Consider the following 20257-nt stretch of genomic DNA (forward strand, 5'->3'; position numbering starts at 1 on the left):
GAGAGAGGGAGACACAGAATCTGAAACAGACTCCAGGCTCTGAGCTGTCAGCACAGAGCTCGACGTGGGGCTCGAACTCACAAACCATGAGATCATGACCTGAACTGAAGTCAGATGCTCAACTGACTGAGCCACCCAGGCACCCCTGGGCCTTTCTTTTTTATATGTGGCCTGTCATTGTTACATTTTTGGAAAAGCATAAAGTTAAAGATCCCCTTTGACAGATATTCTTGCCTGGAAACATCTAAAGGCAAAAATCCTTCAAATTCAAAGTTACCCAATAATTTCTTCTGCTTTCCACCACCCTAAGTTGTTTTCCTTTGGTAATTAATATCTACTGGTGCAAAGAATGTATTAATAATGTATATGGCCAAGATTAGCAGCTGTGAGATGTGCCCTTGCTCTTATTTTATAGAGGAAGCAAAGTCTACGTCATAGGTGTCAAACTCCCCCCACATCTTGATTCTCACCCCTCACACCTGCGTATTCCCCTAAGGCAGCCTTGGCAGGCCAATGTTTACCTCAGAAGGAAATTGTCAAACTGTAGAATGTCATGTCACTGACCATGGTCCTGAAACATCATGAGCCATGAAGACATAGGTGTTTATCTTAATCCTGGGTTCAGAAATGACTTCTCTTCAACCTTTCCCTGGAATTCTGAACCAGGAGATAGAGTAGGTGGTGGTGGAAAACAGGAAAAGTGATGTGGCAGGGGGATATGGGGAAGGGGGGTACGAAATGAAGCACAATAGGCAGAATCTGTTGGAAAGGAATATAATCACTGAGACTGCCAGGGATGATTTATTTTGACATCATTTTCATGTATTCAAAGCAACCAAAGAAGAACCCATAGTTAACCATGTCTACATAATCCACTTTTAACAAACTTATCATGTGTCTGATGCTTAAACTTTTATTTTTGCTTTGGGCAAGTATGTTGGGGGAGTGCATTTGACCTTTTTTTTTTTTTTGCCTCATATTCTTTTCCTTAATATTATGTTTTCAATTAGGAGAGATTTATAAAGACCATGAGTCCTAATATTCAATTTCTAACTCAAGTCCATCATATTGCTGTGTATGCTTTTGAAGGTATCACCTCCTCTCTGCAATTTTTAGTTCTTCAAAAGGAACTGACATTTACTGAGCTCCTGCCATGTGCTAGCAATGTGCCACATATTGGGGATAAAAGCAAAAAAGACACATTCTCTGTTTTGGAACTAGACAGTGGTGGTTGTAAAAAACTGTGAATGTGCTGAATCACACATTTCCTTTAATGGTTCCCTTTAAAATGGTCAATGTTTATGTGAATTTCACCTAAACATATGCACACACACACACATGCACACACCATACAGCAACATGACCTTGGGTACTGAACTATGATACAGACCTTGATTTGAATCCTAGCTCTGTCAGTTTCCAGTTGTGAGACATCAGGACAGTCACTTACCTTCTAAGAGGTTCACTTTCCCAGTATTAACCTGTCTCATATGGCAGGGGTTAGGATTCACTGAAATAATGCATGTAAAGTGCATTTCACTGTGTCTGACACATTGCATGCTTTAAATAAATCTTACCACTAATATTATCTGTACTCCTCACACAGATAACCCCAGATTTATTCAACTACTTTTATTTTAACTCTCGGGTATCTTCTAGGCTGTACTTGATTTGGTTGAATGTGAGCTTTCTTTGGCTAAATGAGCTTTGCCATGAACAACGATTTTCGCATAACATAGAACTTGGCTATAATTAAAAAGAAAAATGAACTATAGGTCCACAAAAGTATATGCTACCTTTATACAGATATCCAGTTCAGGGTCATAGAAAATATCTCTAAGTGATCATGATCCTCTATCCTGGACACAGATGCAGAATCCTTCTAATATAGCGTCCTAGCAATCAGGTGGACCATCCTGGGATATGAGATGACACCAATTTGCCATCTCTTTGTATGTAGTTTATTCCTCTCAGACAGACACATATGACCAAGACATCTTAGCACAGAATATGTATTTGATTCTTGAAGTCCTCAGTAAAGTCAGAAAATATTGGTAATGACAGAAATACCCCTCTTCTACAATTGGGCAGTAAGCTTGGGAAGAATTTAACACAAACCCTTAGTATCTGAGACATATTTCTAAAAAAATAAAAGGGAAGAAGGAAGGAAACAAGGAAGGAAGCAAATAAGGAAGAAAACACTATGGCCTTATGATATAATACTAATACTTGACTTTGTGACGATGTTCTACTGAATTAAATATTTTGGGGCACCTGGGTGGCTCAGTCAGTTATGCATCCAACTCTTGGTTTCAGCTCAGGTCATGATCTCACGGTTTTGTGAGTTCAAGCCCCATATCAGGCTCTGTGCTTGGGTTTCTCTCTCTCTCTCCCCCTCTGTCTCTGTCCCTCTCCCACTCATGCTGTCTCTGTCTCTCTCAAAATAAACTTATAATTTTTTTTTTTACATTTGATTCTCACTGGTAGACAGGTGGACACTGCTATCCTCACCCACAGCTAAGGAAGTAGAGGCTTGGAGAGATTAAATGAGTTAAGGTCATATACCAACCAAGTCATGGACTGTATTAGTTTCCTAGGGCTGCTGTGACAAGGTAACACAAACTGAGTGGCTTAACAAGAGATACTTATTGTCCCACAGCCCTGGAGGCTGGATGTCTGAGATCAAGACTCAAGGCTGGTAGGGCAATGCTCCCTCAAAGGTGCTAACAAAGGATCTGTTCCAGGCCTCTCTCCTAATTTTAATTGTTTCCTGGCTTAGAGCTGCATAAGGCATTCTCTCTGTGTGCATATCTGTGTACAAATTTCCCCTTTTTATAAAGACACCAGTTATACTGGTTTAGGGGTCCACCCTACTCCAGTATGATCTCATTCTAACTAATTACATCTGCAATGGCTCTAATTCCAAATAAGATCATATTATGGGATATTGGGGGTTAGGACTTCTATGTATGAAGTTTTAGGAGACATAATTCAAACCATAACATGGGTTGATCAAAGCCAAGCATTCTGTACAAGCATGAGAAACACTGCTTGAACCTAAGGATTTAAGCTTTGGGCTTCTCTTAAAGGCAAGAATTTCTATTATTCACTAAAATAATAGCTTTTTAAATAAAATTCTTCTTTCAGAAACATTCAATAGTCCTTCATATTAGAAACCAATTATGGGGGGCGCTTGGGTGGCTCAGTCCGTTAGGCGCCCAGCTTCGGCTCAGGTCATGATCTCACAGTTTGTGAGTTCAAGCCCTGCATCGGGCTCTGTGCTGACAGCTCAGAGCCTGGAGTCTGTTTCAGATTCTGTGTCTCCCTCTCTTTCTGCCCCTCCCCCACTCATGCTGTGTCTCTCTCTCTCTCTCTCTCTCTCTCAAAAATAAACATTAAAAAAAATTTCAGAAACCAATTATGGGATTTTCCCCCACTCATTAGCCTGGTATGATACCTATGTCATGTATTTGATGAGGTTCCTTATTTCCTTAGGAGGTTCCAAATTATAATACTAGAAGGTTGGCTGGAAGCTGCACACATATCCAAAAGGAGATGGAAGATCAAGAGAATCTATGATTACTCATTATATTTAATATCACTCTTATAAATTTCGAATCTATTTAAAAAAACGAATCAGCCCTTTCCTCATTAGTGCCAACAGGCTATGTCTGTTATTTTTATCCCTGCCAGAAATCATCAGTGGCCTGTAATAATGTAGTACTAGTGACATGAGCCTTCATTTCCATTTTTAATTAAAATTCTTACTGACCTAGAGCCAGATTTCCTTCTGCACTAGAGCCTGTGGAAATTCCACAGTGGAAACTACAGTAGCCAGGGAGTAGAGGATCAGGCAGGAAGCCGGGAACTTCACACTGTACCAGAAGAACATCACAGCTCTTAAGAGAAAATCCAGGAGGCGCCTGGGTGGCTCAGTCAGTTGAGTATCTGACTCTTGATTTCAGCTCAGGTCATGATCCTAGGGTCATGGGATTGAGCCCTGCATTGGGTTCTGCATTGGGCAGGGAGCCTGCTTGGGATTCTCTCTCTCTCTTCCTCTGCCTTTCCCCCAGCTTGTTCTCTCTCTCTGTCTCTTTCTCTCTCTCAAAAATAAATAAATAAATTTAAAAGAGAGAGAGAGAGAGAAAGAGAGAGAGAGAGAGAAGATCCAGGAAGGGTGTCAACCTGGCCCCTCCAAGCTGTCTACTTGTCCTTACTTTCCCCATCCCGCTGAGGCCCTAGATCAGCCTCAGTGAGGATCATGAATGCCCCTCCTCATGATCCACTTCCATTGTGACTTATCATCCTATGGATGCTATTGGCTCTCCTTCCTGACTCTCACACCTCTTTTGATGGTACCACTATGGAGTTAAAATATTTCTCACAATTGTTGAATTCTCAGTCTGTATCTCACTTAATTCTTACAACACTCTATAAGGTAGCATGATTTCAGACTGCAACCTGTCTGTACACTGTCCACTCTACTTAAGGATATTGTTCTGGTACTATCCTGGGCCCAGGGCTGCCCTATTAGAAGACTACATTCTTAGCTTCCTTTGTAGCTAGTTGTAGCCATGTGATTGAGTTGTAGCTAATGATATGCTCCATGAAATGGTCAAAAGTTTTCTTAAAGTAAGCAAAATTTCATTTCTCTCTCCTTCCAGCTGGCTATAATAAGTAGGTCAATGTTGGAGCTATAGCAGCCATCTTGGCTCATGAGGTACCCTTGGAAGTGGAAATCACACTTAATGGGGCAGCATGAGGGCAGGAGCCTAGGTGGCTGCCAGATGCCCTGCTGGATTAGTGGTACCTATGTGGACTAACTTCCGGCTTATTTCATGTAAGAAATAAATAAAAATCTACCTTATTAAAGTCACTGTTAGTTGGGATTTTCTATCACAGCAGAATTGATCTTAATCCCAAATGGTTATCATATAAATATTAGTATTCCCATTTTACAGATTAGGAAACTGAGGTTCAGAAAGATGAAGTAATTTGGTCAAGGTCAAGAATCTAAGTGGAAATGTTAGAATACAACCTGACTTCAGGTCTAATGCTCTTTATCTCTCCAATGTGTATTCTCTAAAAAGACCCTTTCTCATGCTGAAAATACTGGAATCCTCATGTTTAACTCATCCTTTCCTGTAGCACCTGTCTTCTCCCATTAATAGTTGCCAAGCATTGTGGGTTCTACCTCTCAGGGTCCAGCCATCCATTTCATGTCCCACTGCTCCTTCCCCATGAAGAAACTTCTGGCTGGCTGACAGCAAAGACAGAGGCACTGGGTCTGGACAAGATGTGCCCTGGGATAGGTGTGGGAGGTAGGGTTGTTTGTGAGGCAAAGAAGTGAAGGTAAGTCTGCATTCCATCCACTGCTTCTGTTTTGACCCCTGCTGGAGCAGATTCTCTTAGGTTGAGTTTGAGGGGTGGTACTGTTGTTGTTGAGAAGGGAATGGAGAACTATGAGAACTACCTGAATTATAGGACATGTAGAGAACAGAGCCTGGCATGAGTCAGAGTTGTTTGCCAGGTTCTACAGACACATATATAATTTAATCCTTACAGTAAATCTATGAGGCAGGTCGTCTGCCTCAGCTTGACAAATGAGGACCAAAGGTCAGAGAGGTTAAATATCTTCCCCCAAGTTGCACAGCTAGCAAGTGACACAGCTGAATGCACACACTGCTCTTCTTGATGAACCAGGTGGCACTCTGGGGAGTGATGGAGGGGAACAGACTGTGGGCAGAGCTATGAGCCATGTCCCCACTTCTCCTACCCCTGTCCCCCACACACCATGTGCTCACCATTACTTCTGTTTACTTCAACTGCAGATGCACTTTGATTTATATTATGAAATTCAAGTACAAATTTAAAAAAAGAAAAACCAGTATGGGGTAAACAGAACATCATCTAGGCTAACCTTAACTAAAAGTCACCTAACATAATATGCTACAAAGCACTAGTGTGAACTCTAGGACATATGCTAAAGGTTTGGTTTCTCACAAGATCCAAACCCAGCATTTGTTGGGAAATCAATAGAATATGCTGCCTAGAGAATGGTCTATCCACCTTACTGTGCCTTTTGCTTCTTTTAGATCAGGCTAAAACCTTCACTGCCAAGGTTCTTACAATAACAGTATATTCCAAATATCTGTGGACGCTGTACCATATTTCAAACTTCAAATTACAATGAACCACTTCTTGATTTACATCATGAGAAAATCATATTTCATTGGCTGAGTTTATAAGTAGGGTCTAAGTGAGATCAAATTGGGCCCTTGGTTTCTTTAGATGATCTATTAGGTAATCTAAATTAGACCCTCTTCAGGGAGATATAACCTTGAAACACATAGCTTTATTTATCCTTTTTATGAGGAGGAAAGAATCCAAATTTTTCAAAATGAAAAAGAAGTTGGGTTGCATTTGTAAGTATATTGATCAATATATGTTAAGAGGAGAGAGAAGAATTTGGGGGGTTTTAAACTAGAATTTTTTTTAATTTTGAGCTTCTTCAGGAGTTTTTATTAATTCACTAATTCCCTGTAGCTCAAGAGATGCTAATTAATTCAAGAAGCCATAACAGCTAATCATTGGCTAAATAAATCTAAAATGGAGAGTCTGTCACTAGAGATACCACTGCTCATTTTAATTAATATTACCAATTTGTGAAGTAATGTAAATAGAGGCTATTGTATCCTTCTCTTCCAGGAAATATTAACCCTTTGCATGGCCACCTGAGAATCTAACAAGACTTAACAAGCCAAGAGTATTTGTGGAGCTTAATCAATCACTGAGTTAGGACATTTTATAATGTTCACTGACATTATAAAAACCACGTGGAATTAAGCTGCCACAAAACGCAGGATGGCAAAGAGCTAAGAATGTTTGCCTTCAAGGAAACAATCAATGCCAAGGAAGCAACCGCCCCAAAATGGTTTAGGCCTAGAGAAAAGCCAATGTTCCAGTTCTGAGTTTCAATTTTTAAAGAATGAATTTATGCAAATACCCATTCGTTTTCGCAGTTCTGTAGCTCAGAGTGATCTCACCTTGTTAACATGCAGTACAACTGCTTGTAGCCATTGAATGTCATTTGGAGGGATAGGAAAGGCTGCCTCTACATTTCATGGCTAAATGGCAAGGCTCAGCCACAAAGCCCACTTTGGAAAACAGACCTATATGCTTAGCCTCTCAAGCCAGCCAACCCAAGAAAGCAGTGTGTGTGGCAGGCCATATAGCTCAGGTCATCACTAAAGCCTAAGCTGAGCAGCCAACGTTCTCCTGGTAGATTTGCCCTTGCCTGGGAGAAATCCTTCTTTATTGTCTCACCAATCAGCTCAAGAGCCACTGATGATAACTTCCTAAAATTAATTCCTAATAAAACCCCGAAAGTTTTAGAGGCAACATGAAAAAGCATAGTTCACAGATACCTAATTAGCCAATAACTGGGAAAGTATTATAGTTTGGTCCAAAGACCTGAAATTAGTTTGAACTGGGGGGGTGAGGGGGGGTGGGGAAGACATCCTTCAGGATGAAGGTGAAGTCGGCAAAGGAAAATTATTGTTATCTGGTCACAAGGCTACTTCTGAAAGGAGCCTCCTGACAAAGCAGAAGTCTGGCTGAAATTTGAACCAGATAAACTTGTTATGCAAATAGCTTTAGCCATAGGGGAAAGGGCTGATAATGAAATCTCTACAAAGCCAGCCACACATTACAGAGGTGACAAAAAACATCAGACAGGGTCCTATCATATGGATAAAAAGCAGTGTAGAATTTATGTGAGCATCATGTTTAATTTATCTTAACTAAGCTGTCAGGAGTCAAGCTTTGATAAATGCATAACTAACTCATATAAATTAGTCAATTATCACTAACAACCAAAGGTTCACAACCAAACTGACATTTCTTTTCTTTTAACTTCAATACATGTTTACTAATAGGATTCAGACTTTCTTAAATCTCTCCTAGCATCTCCAAATTAAGGCTGGAAACCTGAAAAACACCAAGCCACATCCCAGGACTCATGCTGTCCCTGCCCCTCCCCTGCTACCTCATGCACATTCGTTCCCTCTCTCATTCCCTTCGCCCCCCCCCACACACACACACATACACACACCCTGTCCCCTGTCTACACAAGCTATAATCACTAGCTACAGCCAGACTAATCCCTTCAGACCACTGCAGCAATCAATGAGAAGCCATATAGGTTCTTTGGTAAGTGGAGACAAACATGGACCAAGAAAGATCAAAATTACTGAATCACCTCTGCTATGGTTTAGTAGCCACATGATGATAGGGTATTAAAAGTTTTAAAGCTGTGAAAGAATTCTAGTCCTCTTTGCTCTTCAGAAAGAATTCATTTATTTACTTTAATACAATGCATTGTTCATTCTACAATGGGAATTGAAGCAATTAACTGAATAATTCAAGCTAAAAACACCTTTCCTAAAATTATGAGAAAATCATCTTCTCCACCCCACTCCCACTAATATACTCTGAAAGTCTTAATCATCTATCATTCTCCTCCAATATGGGCAAGATAAGTATAAAAGCAAACCAAGGCTCTCTAAACAGACATTTCTAACTCAGTGAGTGTCACTGTTTGTATTTCATTAGAGATCTGAATAAACAGAATGAAATAGTAAAGACAAATTGCATTTGGTAGGCTGAGTAATGGCAGTCTATGGTATGCAGGCTCACCTATGAAACCAAAGGTTATTATTTGGGAATAGTGGGCAGGTTTCTACCTAAATATATAAAATAGAATAATTAGCCTCTAATCTTGAGACTCATCTTTCTAACAATCTTGTAAAAAAAAAAAGAATTCATGGTTGAGGAATCTAAGATGTTATGAGGAAAGCAGGATTGGTGGCTCAAGTCAGGAAAGAATCTATGAACAACTATAATATATAGTATTTTCACTAATAAAACCACTAAGGACAACTCATTAAATAAAGAGAAGACTGATGACATTTTTCCATATCTTAAATTAGTAGTAAAGGACACAATCACTTAATTTCTATTTACCTTCATTGGTTCATTAGAACCTTCTCAGACTCTCCCTCTCCTGTGGTTTCAACAAGATATTTTTCTTTGTGCCTTATAGTATGCATATTAAAGGCACCGGTTTTTGTGTTCTGTTCTCCATTCCAGTATCAAGACCCTTCTAAGTCTAAAGCAAATCAGAACGAGTGCATCAAGAAATCTCAGAGTTGGGGAAAATGTAAGCAGACTTAAGTGGACTTAAATTACACTTAAATGGTGTAATAGGATCTGCCATAGAGAAAAATCAGTAGTAGGGAGGGATTTCTATACTGTTTAACCCTGAAAGTTCCAACCTCATCATAAATTATGTACCTCTATTCCCAAATCCATCTAAGCAATACCGTGCTTGGTTTAAGAACACAAATACAGGGCGCCTGGGTGGCTCAGTCGGTTAAGCGTCCGACTTCAGCTCAGGTCATGATATCATGGCTAATGATTTCGAGCCCTGCATGAGGCTCTGTGCTGACAGCTCAGAGCCTGGAGCCTGCTTCGAATTCTGTGTCTTCCTCTCTCTCTGCCCCTGCCCTGCTCCCACTGTCTCTCAAAAATAACCAAAAAAAAAATTTAATTTAAAAAATGTTAAAAGAACACAAATACACTCTTGAAAAAATATACAGAATATAAAAATTTGGTGAGTCAAGTCACATTTTAGAGGCATCACAAGAGCTTGGTATAGGAAGGCATTTTTGTGAATATGTAATGGATTTTTCTAGGCCAACAGCTTTGAGAAGGTCAATCAAGGGAATCTGTATGCAGCAATGGAATGAAAAGGAAATTTTTTTAAATCCAGCCTTGCTAGCAAAAATCACTGGAACCATAGCCCTTGGATTTTTCTCCCTGGGGTGATCTGAAATGTGCCCCCAGACACCAAGGTGTCTTTAGTTCTCCAGTTCCCTTGACCTCCTCCTTTGGCTCCCAAATTCCAGGGAGTGCCTCTTCCTCTGCTCCTACATGAGTATCATCCCTCCTGCTCTATCTGTTGTTCTTCTCACCATTGCCTGACATTGCCACCCTTAAGTTGTGGCTGCTTCTGCATCCTGCAGGCTTTGCAGAAGCATCAGAGTGGGGGCTGGAGGGGCGAGGAAATGCTCTAGCCTTGAACTATATGGTCACATTCCAAAACAGCCTTGCTTGGTAGAGTTCTTGAGAGTACATTACTGTTCTTCTCTCCTGACGAAGACAGCACAAATCCAGGAGGGGCTGGACAAGCAAACAATTTCAAGAACCTTGAACTAGGCTGCATGTGAAACAAAAATTAAATATAGGTTCACAGCTCTTTCTACTAACCCTTGGAGTCAAATAGGCTTTAGAATTCAGAATTTTATCAAATTTTAGAAAAGTAAACCAGTGCATTTACTGTATGTTATGTAACATTCCCCAGCAGGATCTGGGGCAGCACACTGTAATCAAACACATTAATATATCTGCAGCAATTCACATGAATATTCACACTGAGTGAGATAAATAATGACTATAAATAGCTTCATTTCAGTTTAGGTCATGTGTTGCCACCAAGTCAGATCACATAAGGTCAGGACTTGTAGCTAAATGAGTCAAGTACAAAAATAACTTCCATTTTTTAGAGCTCTTTGGATTTTAGAATTGTGGATAAGGAATTATTGATCTGTATTGTGACTGAGTAGGGAAGATGATGAAGGGACCCAGTTTTCTTCATTGTCCTGCCTCTTTGTTGAAGCTAAGCATGCACACAGATAGAAGTTAGAAAATTTTGTGTTGACCATTCGCTACTTCCTGGTTACTAGCTATTTTGGGCACTTCTTTTCTCTTCCATGACCTCTGAACACCTGGTTTGATCTCCTAGACACTGAGCACATTTCTTCCCAGTTCCTATGCCTTCCTTGTAATGCCTGGTCTAGACCCCACAGTTCACCAGGCCTTGAGCCTGGGGTCATATAGTCCCTTCCAGCAAAGTGAGTATCTTCCCCAGATCTGGAAGCAGTGTGGTCCTTTCCCAGGGGCCAGGCCAAAAGCTCATGTTCCCAGCACGGAGTCACCATCCTAATGGTATTATTGGTGGTTCTGCTCCTGTCTTAGTCCCTTTCTATCTTGCCTAGCTCCTGGTAACACAGCTCCCATCAGGTACACCATCCATCACATGGATTTTTATCTTGTTCTCCCCACCTTGAGCCCTTGGCTGGGGCTGTTCACTTTAGTGCCTCAAGCCTGAGATCCTACTCTGCCTACTCAATCATCCTGGGAACCGGGGCTGTGTTCTCATACCACAGATCCTAGAGCAAAGTCCAACTTCCAAGCTGCAAGACTTCTGTTGAACACTGCCATCTTCTGTCTCTTCTCTAGGACTAGTGTGGGCATCACAGTTTGTTTATTTATTTATTGAGACTGAGAGAGAGAGAGAGAGAGAGAGAGAGAGAGAAAACACACACATGGGCAGGGAGGGGCCAAGGGGAAGGGGAAATGAGAATCTTAAGCAGGCTCCATGCCCAGCGCAGAGCCCAATGCGGGTCTCAATCTCAAGACTGTGGTATCATGATCTGAGCCAAAATCAAGAGTCGGATGCTTAACCTACTGAGCCACCCAGGCACCCTGGGCATCACAGTTTTAGACGTTGAGTCTCCTCCCTTATTAAAAAGACCACTGGCAACATTTGCTCCAGGACAGAGTAGATTCTCAGATAAATGTGATCCACATGATCAGAAGGACTGATTATAGCCAAAAGTCAAATGGAACTCCTTATGTTTCAAATTCTGCAGAGGCATCTTCCATCATTCACTGGAACAAATTCTGTGTCGTAATGTGCTAAAAGGCATAACAACTTCTAGCGCCAAGTAAATTCCACAGCTTGGATTTCCAATCACTGTTCAAGGCCTTGCTGGATAAGCAATTTTTAGTGGAAGAAATACTCACTGTGAAATAAAGTGGTTGAATTCCTCACACCATTTTTCTGGATGAAGTAAAGTAGGTGGAGGATTTCTGAAAAACAAAAGCAATTTATTTATTTATTTATTTTTACCAAAAAAAAAGTGTTTAGTTAAAGGCAAAACATCAACTTGTCTTTACTGATATTGTTCTAAATAGCTCTGATAAAATCCAATCTGTTTCTTCCCAGGTGGGAGTCATTCATTAGTGGTAAATTATAAAGTGCCAGCCCCTATTCATGTAGTCCTTCATTTTCATTGACTCAAGGCCTACAATGCCCATGGTTTTCTGCAGGACCTGTGAGAGTTACACAGATCGGGAACATTCCTCAGGGAGCAGACACTAATGAAGGGCGAGCACACAACCACCATCACTGAGAGCCGAGTATTATTAATGCCATAAGAAAGAATGCTATAGGGGCGCCTGGGTGGCTCAGTTGGTTAAGCGTCCGACTTCGGCTCAGGTCACGATCTCACGGTTCGTGGGACCCGCATAAGGCTCTGTGCTGACAGCTCAGAGCCTGGAGCCTGTTTCAGATTCTGTGTCTCCCTCTCTCTCTGCCCCTCCCCCACTCGTGCTCTGTCTCCCTCTGTCTCAAAAATAAATAAACATTAAAAAAAATTTTTTTTTAAAGAAAGAATGCTATAAACCTAGTGCTAGGGGCTTTAGAGAAATTTTACAAGGATTTTCAGATCATTATGCTACCATTTGAATTAATTATGTGATGCGTTTAAAATACACTCAAATTCATCAAATTTTTAACTATTGCCTGTATGTCAACTTCTGCAACAGGCACTGGGGAAAGCGAAACAGCTAAGACAGTGCTCCAGACCCATGGGGTCCCTGCGTACAGAGTGTGACAGACATCTAATATAACTACGTATTGGAGGTCCAAGAGAACTAGAGAGATGCAGAAAGATTCTGGTAACCAGACCACTTCTTGGTAAGAAGGTAGAATAAAGGGACGGTAAGAGCCCTGCATTTGGCTGAATATTTATCCAAAGAGATTTCTTTTTTCAAATTTTTATTTAAGTTCTAGTTAATTAAAATATAGTGTAGCATTGGTTTCAGGAGTAGAATTTAGTGATTTTTAGTGATTCATCACTTACATATAACACCCAGGGCTCATCATAACAAAGTGCCCTCCTCACCCATTTAGCCCATCTCCCCCACTCAACTCCCTTCATCAATCCTCAGTTTGTTCTGTCATCAAGAGTCCCCAAAGAGATTACATTTTAAAATAGAAGTGACATTACCTTTAATTGGTAAGATTTTTTTTCTAGTCATAAATGGAAGTAGGGGCTTCTGGGCAAATCAAGTTCAGCAAATGGAGAAAGTTTACATTTCTGCATATTTGAATTACGACTGTATACCTTAAACCCATTATATGTGTTTTCACCTGGGCTCTAACCGCTTCCTAAAACCACAGGCTGCTTAGCTTCAATAGGTAGAGGAATGAGAAGCAGCAAGAATGACAAAATTAAAAAAAAAAAAAAATGCATTAGAGGGGTGCCTGGGCGGCTCAGTCGGTTAAGCATCCGACTTCAGCTCAGGTCACAATCTCGCGGTCCGTGAGTTCAAGCTCTGCGTCGGGCTCTGGGCTGATGGCTCAGAGCCTGGAGCCTGCTTCTGATTCTGTGTCTCCCTCTCTCTCTGCCCCTTCCCCATTCATGCTCTGTCTCTCTCTGTCTCGAAAAAAAAAAAATGCATTAGATAATGTGATTGCAAAATGCCTCTCAATACCCATTCTTCTCTCATTTCCTTGAGTACAATTTTTATTCTGACACAATGCTGCCACATAAAGATACATTTTCCTGAGTTTCTTGCAGCTATATGTGTGTCCATGTGACTGAGTTCAGGCCAATTATATATAACTAAAACTGTTCTACAGTGTTTCCAGGAAACCTTAAAAGAGGGGAGACAGGACATCTTCCTTCTTCCTTCTTCCTTCTTGCTACTTCCTGAAGTATGGTTGTGATGGCTGGAGCTTGAGCAGCCATTTTGGATGTGAGGTAAACTTGAAAATGAGAGCTATAAGCTGAGTATGGCAAAGAAGATAGATAGGAAACTGGATTCATGATGACAATGCAAAGCTGCTGTACTAGCTCTAGACTGCTTCCCCTTAGTATTTCTTAACAGGACAGAGAAGTAAACTTCCACCTGTTTAAAGCCATTGTTATAATGCAATTAATCCTAAATGAGCCAGTAATATTTCAGAGTATTATCCTATCACATGATTATAACATAAGTTGACAAATGATAGAAAAATACACACACAAAGATATGTGGGAGCACAATTAAGGAACAACTGACCCAATGTGGTGAGTCCCAGAAGACTTTCTAAAGAAGATGAACTTATGCTGGCCCCTGATGATTAGGTTGGAATTTTCAAGATAGACAAGGAAAGGGAAGCCACTACAGGCTTAGGAAACAACATGTACCAAGTCACAGAAGTGTAAAAGAGTCTGGCAGGTTCAAAGAACATGAGTAATTTTTTGAGACTAGACTATATGATTCTTTTGGATCTGAAGAGAGAGCATGAGGGAAGGAAGAATGATAAGAGAGGAAGCATATGATTTCCCTGTTCTGCATAAGAATTTAATCATCCTTCAGATCTTCTGATTCAAAGACCCAAAGGAAAATTATCTGTGTGACCACAGAGAAAGAGTAAGTAGCTGAAGGTTGCCCTTCAGTTATTTTGGAGGCTGCCTCTATCGCATTCATTTTATTCAACAATATTTGCCCTTATCTTTCCCTTATATTTTTTAAATAACAAAAGCACCATCATATAACTTCTGCTTCAATGCTAATTTGGCTGACCTCTTCTTACTGGCTCCAGCTGTTTGAGGCCCCAGCTGTCAGCCTCAGTGTAGCATCTCTTGGTGAGGTTATCCCACATCATCTCTAGCGCCCTTTTGAGATCTTGAACTTCCATTGCTCTTCTTAGGTTTTCTGCTCATTCTGCTCTCACTGAGATCAGTTCCATAGACAAGAGCTGCTTAAGCAATTTACTGCCTAATAGAACTTAATTCACCCCTAAAGCAGTTAACCATGACCAAGAAGTCACTTGTAGACAGAATAAACAGACTTGATTAAAACAGTTCTAGTAGGCTCAACATTGGCCAGCTGAGCATGAAGGCACAGCCCTCTGCTGCAATTAAAGAATGACCCAGCAAGAGTCCACTGGAGAAATGGATGGTGAATGTCCACTCTTGTGTAGAAAACACTGCACTCTCCTGTTTTCATTCCAGCTATCAGTAGGAACTACAGGCCAGGGCTATGGTTTATGAGTTGGCCTAAACCTCTGCAGGGCACAGAGGAGAGTAGCAAGAGATCACCTCTCACCCAGGCCATCACCAATCCCTGCTCACCTCACATGAACCCCATACAAGGAAACATCTTCTCTGAAGCTTGGCTTCATAGGAATTTGGTTTCAGAGCTCATCTGACCTTGTAGGTAGGTGCCCTGCCTTTCCTGGAGTCGATCCATCATACTTAGGTTCAGTAAATAGAGATCTTGTGAAAGATTATTATCTGTGTATAATGAAATCTATAAGGAATTTGAAGGCTTTGTGGTACTTTGTTTGCACTGGAAATACAAATTCCAGTCCTCTTGCTATCCAGGAGGAGGACCAAGTGGTAACAATGGTCCCTTTTTGGCTCCTGTCAATACCATAGATGCAAGCTGCAACCCTGCCCAGAGGATCTCTTTCTGAAAGGAGATGAGATGCTTCATGTTCAGTGTGATGGGAGAGTCATCGCTCACGTATGTGTATGGATAGTAAGAGCCTAGAGAATGTATGAATGGTGAGTGACTAGAAGGACTGTGAATCTAAATGACCAGCTCTAATTTGGATAATGTTTATAAACATACGTTTTGCTTCCGTGAAAAAGGTAAAAAGTGAACTCAGTGTTCAGTGTTTGTTTTGCAGCAAGCCATTATTGGGGCATACCCCAAGCAGCCGGAGAGGCCCCATGAAGCTCCTTCCCCAGGAACTACATTCAGCCTCTCAGCAACAAGCTGCCATAGCTTTGAACTGTGTTTGTGAGTATCTGTACTTTATCTCAATGTATTTTGTGTATCCATTAGCAACATGTGTCCTAAGGCATCAGAAAAGCCTAAAAGGGGTTATCTTGGGTCTGGGAATGCTCAAAAATTTTTCTTTATAAACTAATGGCAATTGCTTCTTCACTTTACACTATTTTTGGCTTAAGAAAGGTTTCTACTTTTGGATAGCAGGAGAAAACTGTAGTTGAACTAAGTTTTGCCTGCTTGGATTTTACTCCTGTGATTTGGACCACAAATTCAATTTCTATAAAGATGATTTACTGCGTACAGAGAGCATTAAGGCTACATGAAGCTAGAAGCAAATGGGGTGATGGTAAAGAGTCCCGAACCTATTATATACCCATTTTTTTTTTAATTTTTTTTTTCAACGTTTTTTTATTTTATTTTTGGGACAGAGAGAGACAGAGCATGAACGAGGGAGGGGCAGAGAGAGAGGGAGACACAGAATCGGAAACAGGCTCCAGGCTCTGAGCCATCAGCCCAGAGCCCGACGCGGGGCTCGAACTCACGGACCGCGAGATCGTGACCTGGCTGAAGTCGGACGCTTAACCGACTGCGCCACCCAGGCGCCCCTATATACCCATTTTTGACACTATAATCCTGGATCCAGCAAATACAATGGAGATCAAGTTAACCTTCTTCTCACAAAGCCTCTGTGGGAAGAGGCTTTCTGAATAGTCCAACTGAATTCATTCCTGAAACAGAGAAGCAGCTGACTAGGATGGGGACCTGACCTCTGGATAGCCAATCCTAATTTAAACTGGTGGCCTCTGCCATAGCATGATGCAAAATGATAATATGGGTCAATCTGATTCTCTTTAGGGTTTCCCCCCCACCTTGAACTAAAAAAATAAACACAAACAAGAGAATGAAGCAGCCTAGTAATGAGAGCTGAAGCTAAGAGATCTGTGATGACAGATGGGAGAGGCCATGGAGAACAATGTGCAAGCTCAAGTTTTAGGAAGCAGATACTACAAGTAGGCAGAAAACCAGGGAATGAGGAGAAAACAGGCCAGGTAGAGGAGGAAGGAAGGAAAGTGTTACAAGAAACTGAGACTCCAGAGGCTATTCTTGAGTTCCTTTTGTGAGTGCTTCTCTCTCTGGTGCACCTAGAATATTATTGGCCCTAGAATTCTGTTCTTAGCCCTATTCTCTTCCCATCCTACACATTCACTGATGGCTCACTAGAGGTCAACAGTTCTCTAATCTCTATCTCCTACCTTGATTTCTCCTCTACTTTTTGGCTGGTGCATCCAAATATTCACTAGATGCTCCATTTTAATATCACAGGGGCATCCTAAAGTCAGCATGTTCAAAACCAAACTTACCTTCTTCCCCCAAATCTAAATTCCTCTTGGTTGCTGAAGTCAGAAACTTGGGTTCTATCCTCTCCCATAACCCTACATCCAGTTGGAGAAGGCAAAATAATGACTCCCCCAAAGAAGGCCACATACTATGTGGACTGTGTTCATAGGTTCGTACTCCATGAACACGATACCTACCTTCCATGGCAAAAGGGACTTTGCTAATGTGATTAAGGCTAAGGACATGAAGGGTTACCTCGGATTATCTGCATGGGCTCAATTTAATCTCTAGCGTTTTAAAGCAGAAAAGAGAGGCACAAGAAGAGGCAGGAGAGATACGAAATACGAAAGGGACTCTACTTGCCACTGCTGTCTTTGAAGGCAGGGAAAGGGTGTCAGGTGCCCAAGAATGCATGCGGCCTCCAAAAGATGGGAATGGGCCTCTGCTGATACCCAGCAAGCAAACGGGACTTCAGTTCTACAAATACAAGGAACTGAATTCTGCTAATAACCAGAATGAACAAGGAAACCGATTTTCTCCTAAAGCCTCCAGAAAGGGGTGTAGCCTTGCCAACACCCTGATTTTAGCTCAATGAGATCCATGTCATATTTTTTTTTAAGTTTATTTATTTTTGACAGAGACAGAGTGCGAGCATGAGCTGGGGAGGGGCAGAGAGGGAGAGAGGGAGACACAGAATCCGAAGCAGGCTTCCAGGCTTCAAGCTGTCAGCACAGAGCCTGACGCGGGGCTCAAGCTCACAAACTGTGAGATCATGACCTGGGCTGAAGTCGGATACCTTACCGACTGAGCCACCCAGGCGCCCCCCATGTCATATTTCTAATCTATAGAACTAGAAGGCAATAAATTTGTGCTACATTAAGCTGCTACATTTGTGGTAATCTGTTATGACAGCAATAGAAAACTAATACATCAATTGAGCACCAAGTCCTATCAATTCTACTCCCTAAATTCCTTTCTAATCACCTCATCTCCTCTTTCATGTCCTAGTTCAGTCACTTATCATCTCACACCCAGACTATTCCAGTAGCCTCCTCCTTTTTCTCCCTCCCTCTATCCTCATCTCTCTCTAATCCATCTTGCACTTGGCAGCTAGAATTTCTTTATAACATACAAATCTGACCTTGTTATTTTCTTGCTCAAAATTTTTCAGTAGATCTACACTGCCAGCATGATTAAAAAAAAAAAAAAAAACAACTCAACCCTTCTGCATGATATACAAATGGCCCTGCCTGTCTATCTACCCAATCTCATCTCATGTGCACCTGATGATGCAGTAGTGTATTGCACAGTACTTGTAGCTCCTAAAGCAGGTCCTATTATTTCATGCCTCAGGGCCTTTGCATATGCTAGACCTTCCGTTTAGAGTGCTATCCCCAATTTGTCTACCTGGACTGCTCCTATTTATGCTTCATGTGCATCTTCAGTACCCAGCACAGCAGCACTCCATAAACTTTTGCTGAATGAATGACTACATGAATGAATGCACACAAACATACATCTACTGTAAGTAAGCCAAGAAATGATGCCAGGACAAAATATGATTTGCTCCCCAAAGTAGCATAAAATTAGACAAAGCGAAACAGCACCTTTGGATGTAAGCAAATTCTAACTATATTTTACACACAAGCAGGGTTTGAGGAACAGAGAGTCCCTTTGGGTGGTGATTTGGGTTGGATTTAATATAAGCCTCATCTCTCTGCTTTTGAAGCCGGAATGCCCCCAGATCCCTGAACATATTTGACCAAAGGAGGAAATAAATCATGATTAAAACTGCATTATAGACATTATCTGGTATCAGGACCATTATACACATATGCATGGTGGGTTTAAGACATTTTCTTGAAAACATCTAACAGAAAGTGGAACTGTTAGGTTTTAAAAAGATAGTTCTATTTCAATGTCAATACTCATCACTGTCTTCTTTATTTTTATCTCATGAAGAGTCCATTACATTGGAAGATGAATTAAGAGAACATATATGGAAAAAATGACAGAAAAACAATTAGCAAGCAATACTTTTAGAAGGTGCAAAATGAAGTCCCCAAACCCTAAAGCACACTCACCAAAGACCTGCTGAGTAAAAAAATTCTCAATGACACTGAGTTAATTAAGAAAAGCTTCCTGGAAGTTGTGAACTTTAAGGCAGGTCCTAAACAGGGTATACACACCAGATGGTAAGATGAGAAGGGTATTAAGGAAGAGGGTATTAAGGAATAGATATAGAGTGGAAGACCTCAAGACTGAAGTATGATAACTAATAAATAAATCATTACCATGCAGTTAAATAAACTCTTGGGAGTCTGTTCAAATGGTATCCTGTTTATTTATTCATAAAAGCAATAAACTAAGACATTGAGCACAATTAACTGTTCTGAGAGTATTAACCACAGCAACAGAGGTGCCATCCTGATCTACAATTGAGAGATTTAGATTCATTTATGAGGTTGAATGGTTCGGTGTGTGCCTGCAGCTCGTCCCTAAGTATCACCACCTGGCTCCAGCCAAAGTTGCTTTTCTCCCTAAGTCACATCTTATCCATTCAAAATCAATGACTTGAACATTTTTATATTTACTTGTAATACATGGCTCCATTTTAATGTAGAAAATTCCCCAATGTAGGAACATAGTGTCAGGGCAGAAGTCCTTCTAGCTGGACTTGGAATCCAATTGACATGAGACAGATTAATAGGGGAAAGTCAAATTTAATAGCATACGCATGGGAAATCCACACAAGAAAGGAATTCCAAAGACAGTGAGGCAACATGAAGCTTGTATGAGCTAAGGAGAGGGGCAGGAGCCTGGGGATACAAAGGGGAGAAAGACTGCTGGCAAGGAGGTGAAAGGTGACCTTTGGAAAAACAAAGGTTTGCCCTATTATGCAGATCATCTCTTAGATAAAGGGGAGTCTGTTCATAGCTCTCTT

The 20257-nt window shown here is 41.0% G+C and overlaps 1 protein-coding gene across 1 annotated transcript in view; it reads right to left on the reverse strand.

Annotated features, from left to right (window-relative positions):
* Positions 1-20257, reverse strand: part of MYO3B (myosin IIIB) — a 406696-nt gene that overhangs the window by 255663 nt on the left and 130776 nt on the right. The window contains exon 8 of the mRNA XM_047084875.1: positions 11929-11994. Within this exon, the coding sequence (XP_046940831.1) occupies positions 11929-11994 (66 nt within the window). The remainder of the gene's footprint in view (positions 1-11928; positions 11995-20257) is intronic.

This window comes from Lynx rufus, unplaced genomic scaffold (genome assembly GCF_022079265.1).
Source record: "Lynx rufus isolate CCGP_SWC_20201006 ecotype Redwood Valley unplaced genomic scaffold, mLynRuf1.p SCAF_2, whole genome shotgun sequence".
Taxonomy (NCBI): Eukaryota; Metazoa; Chordata; class Mammalia; order Carnivora; family Felidae; genus Lynx; species Lynx rufus.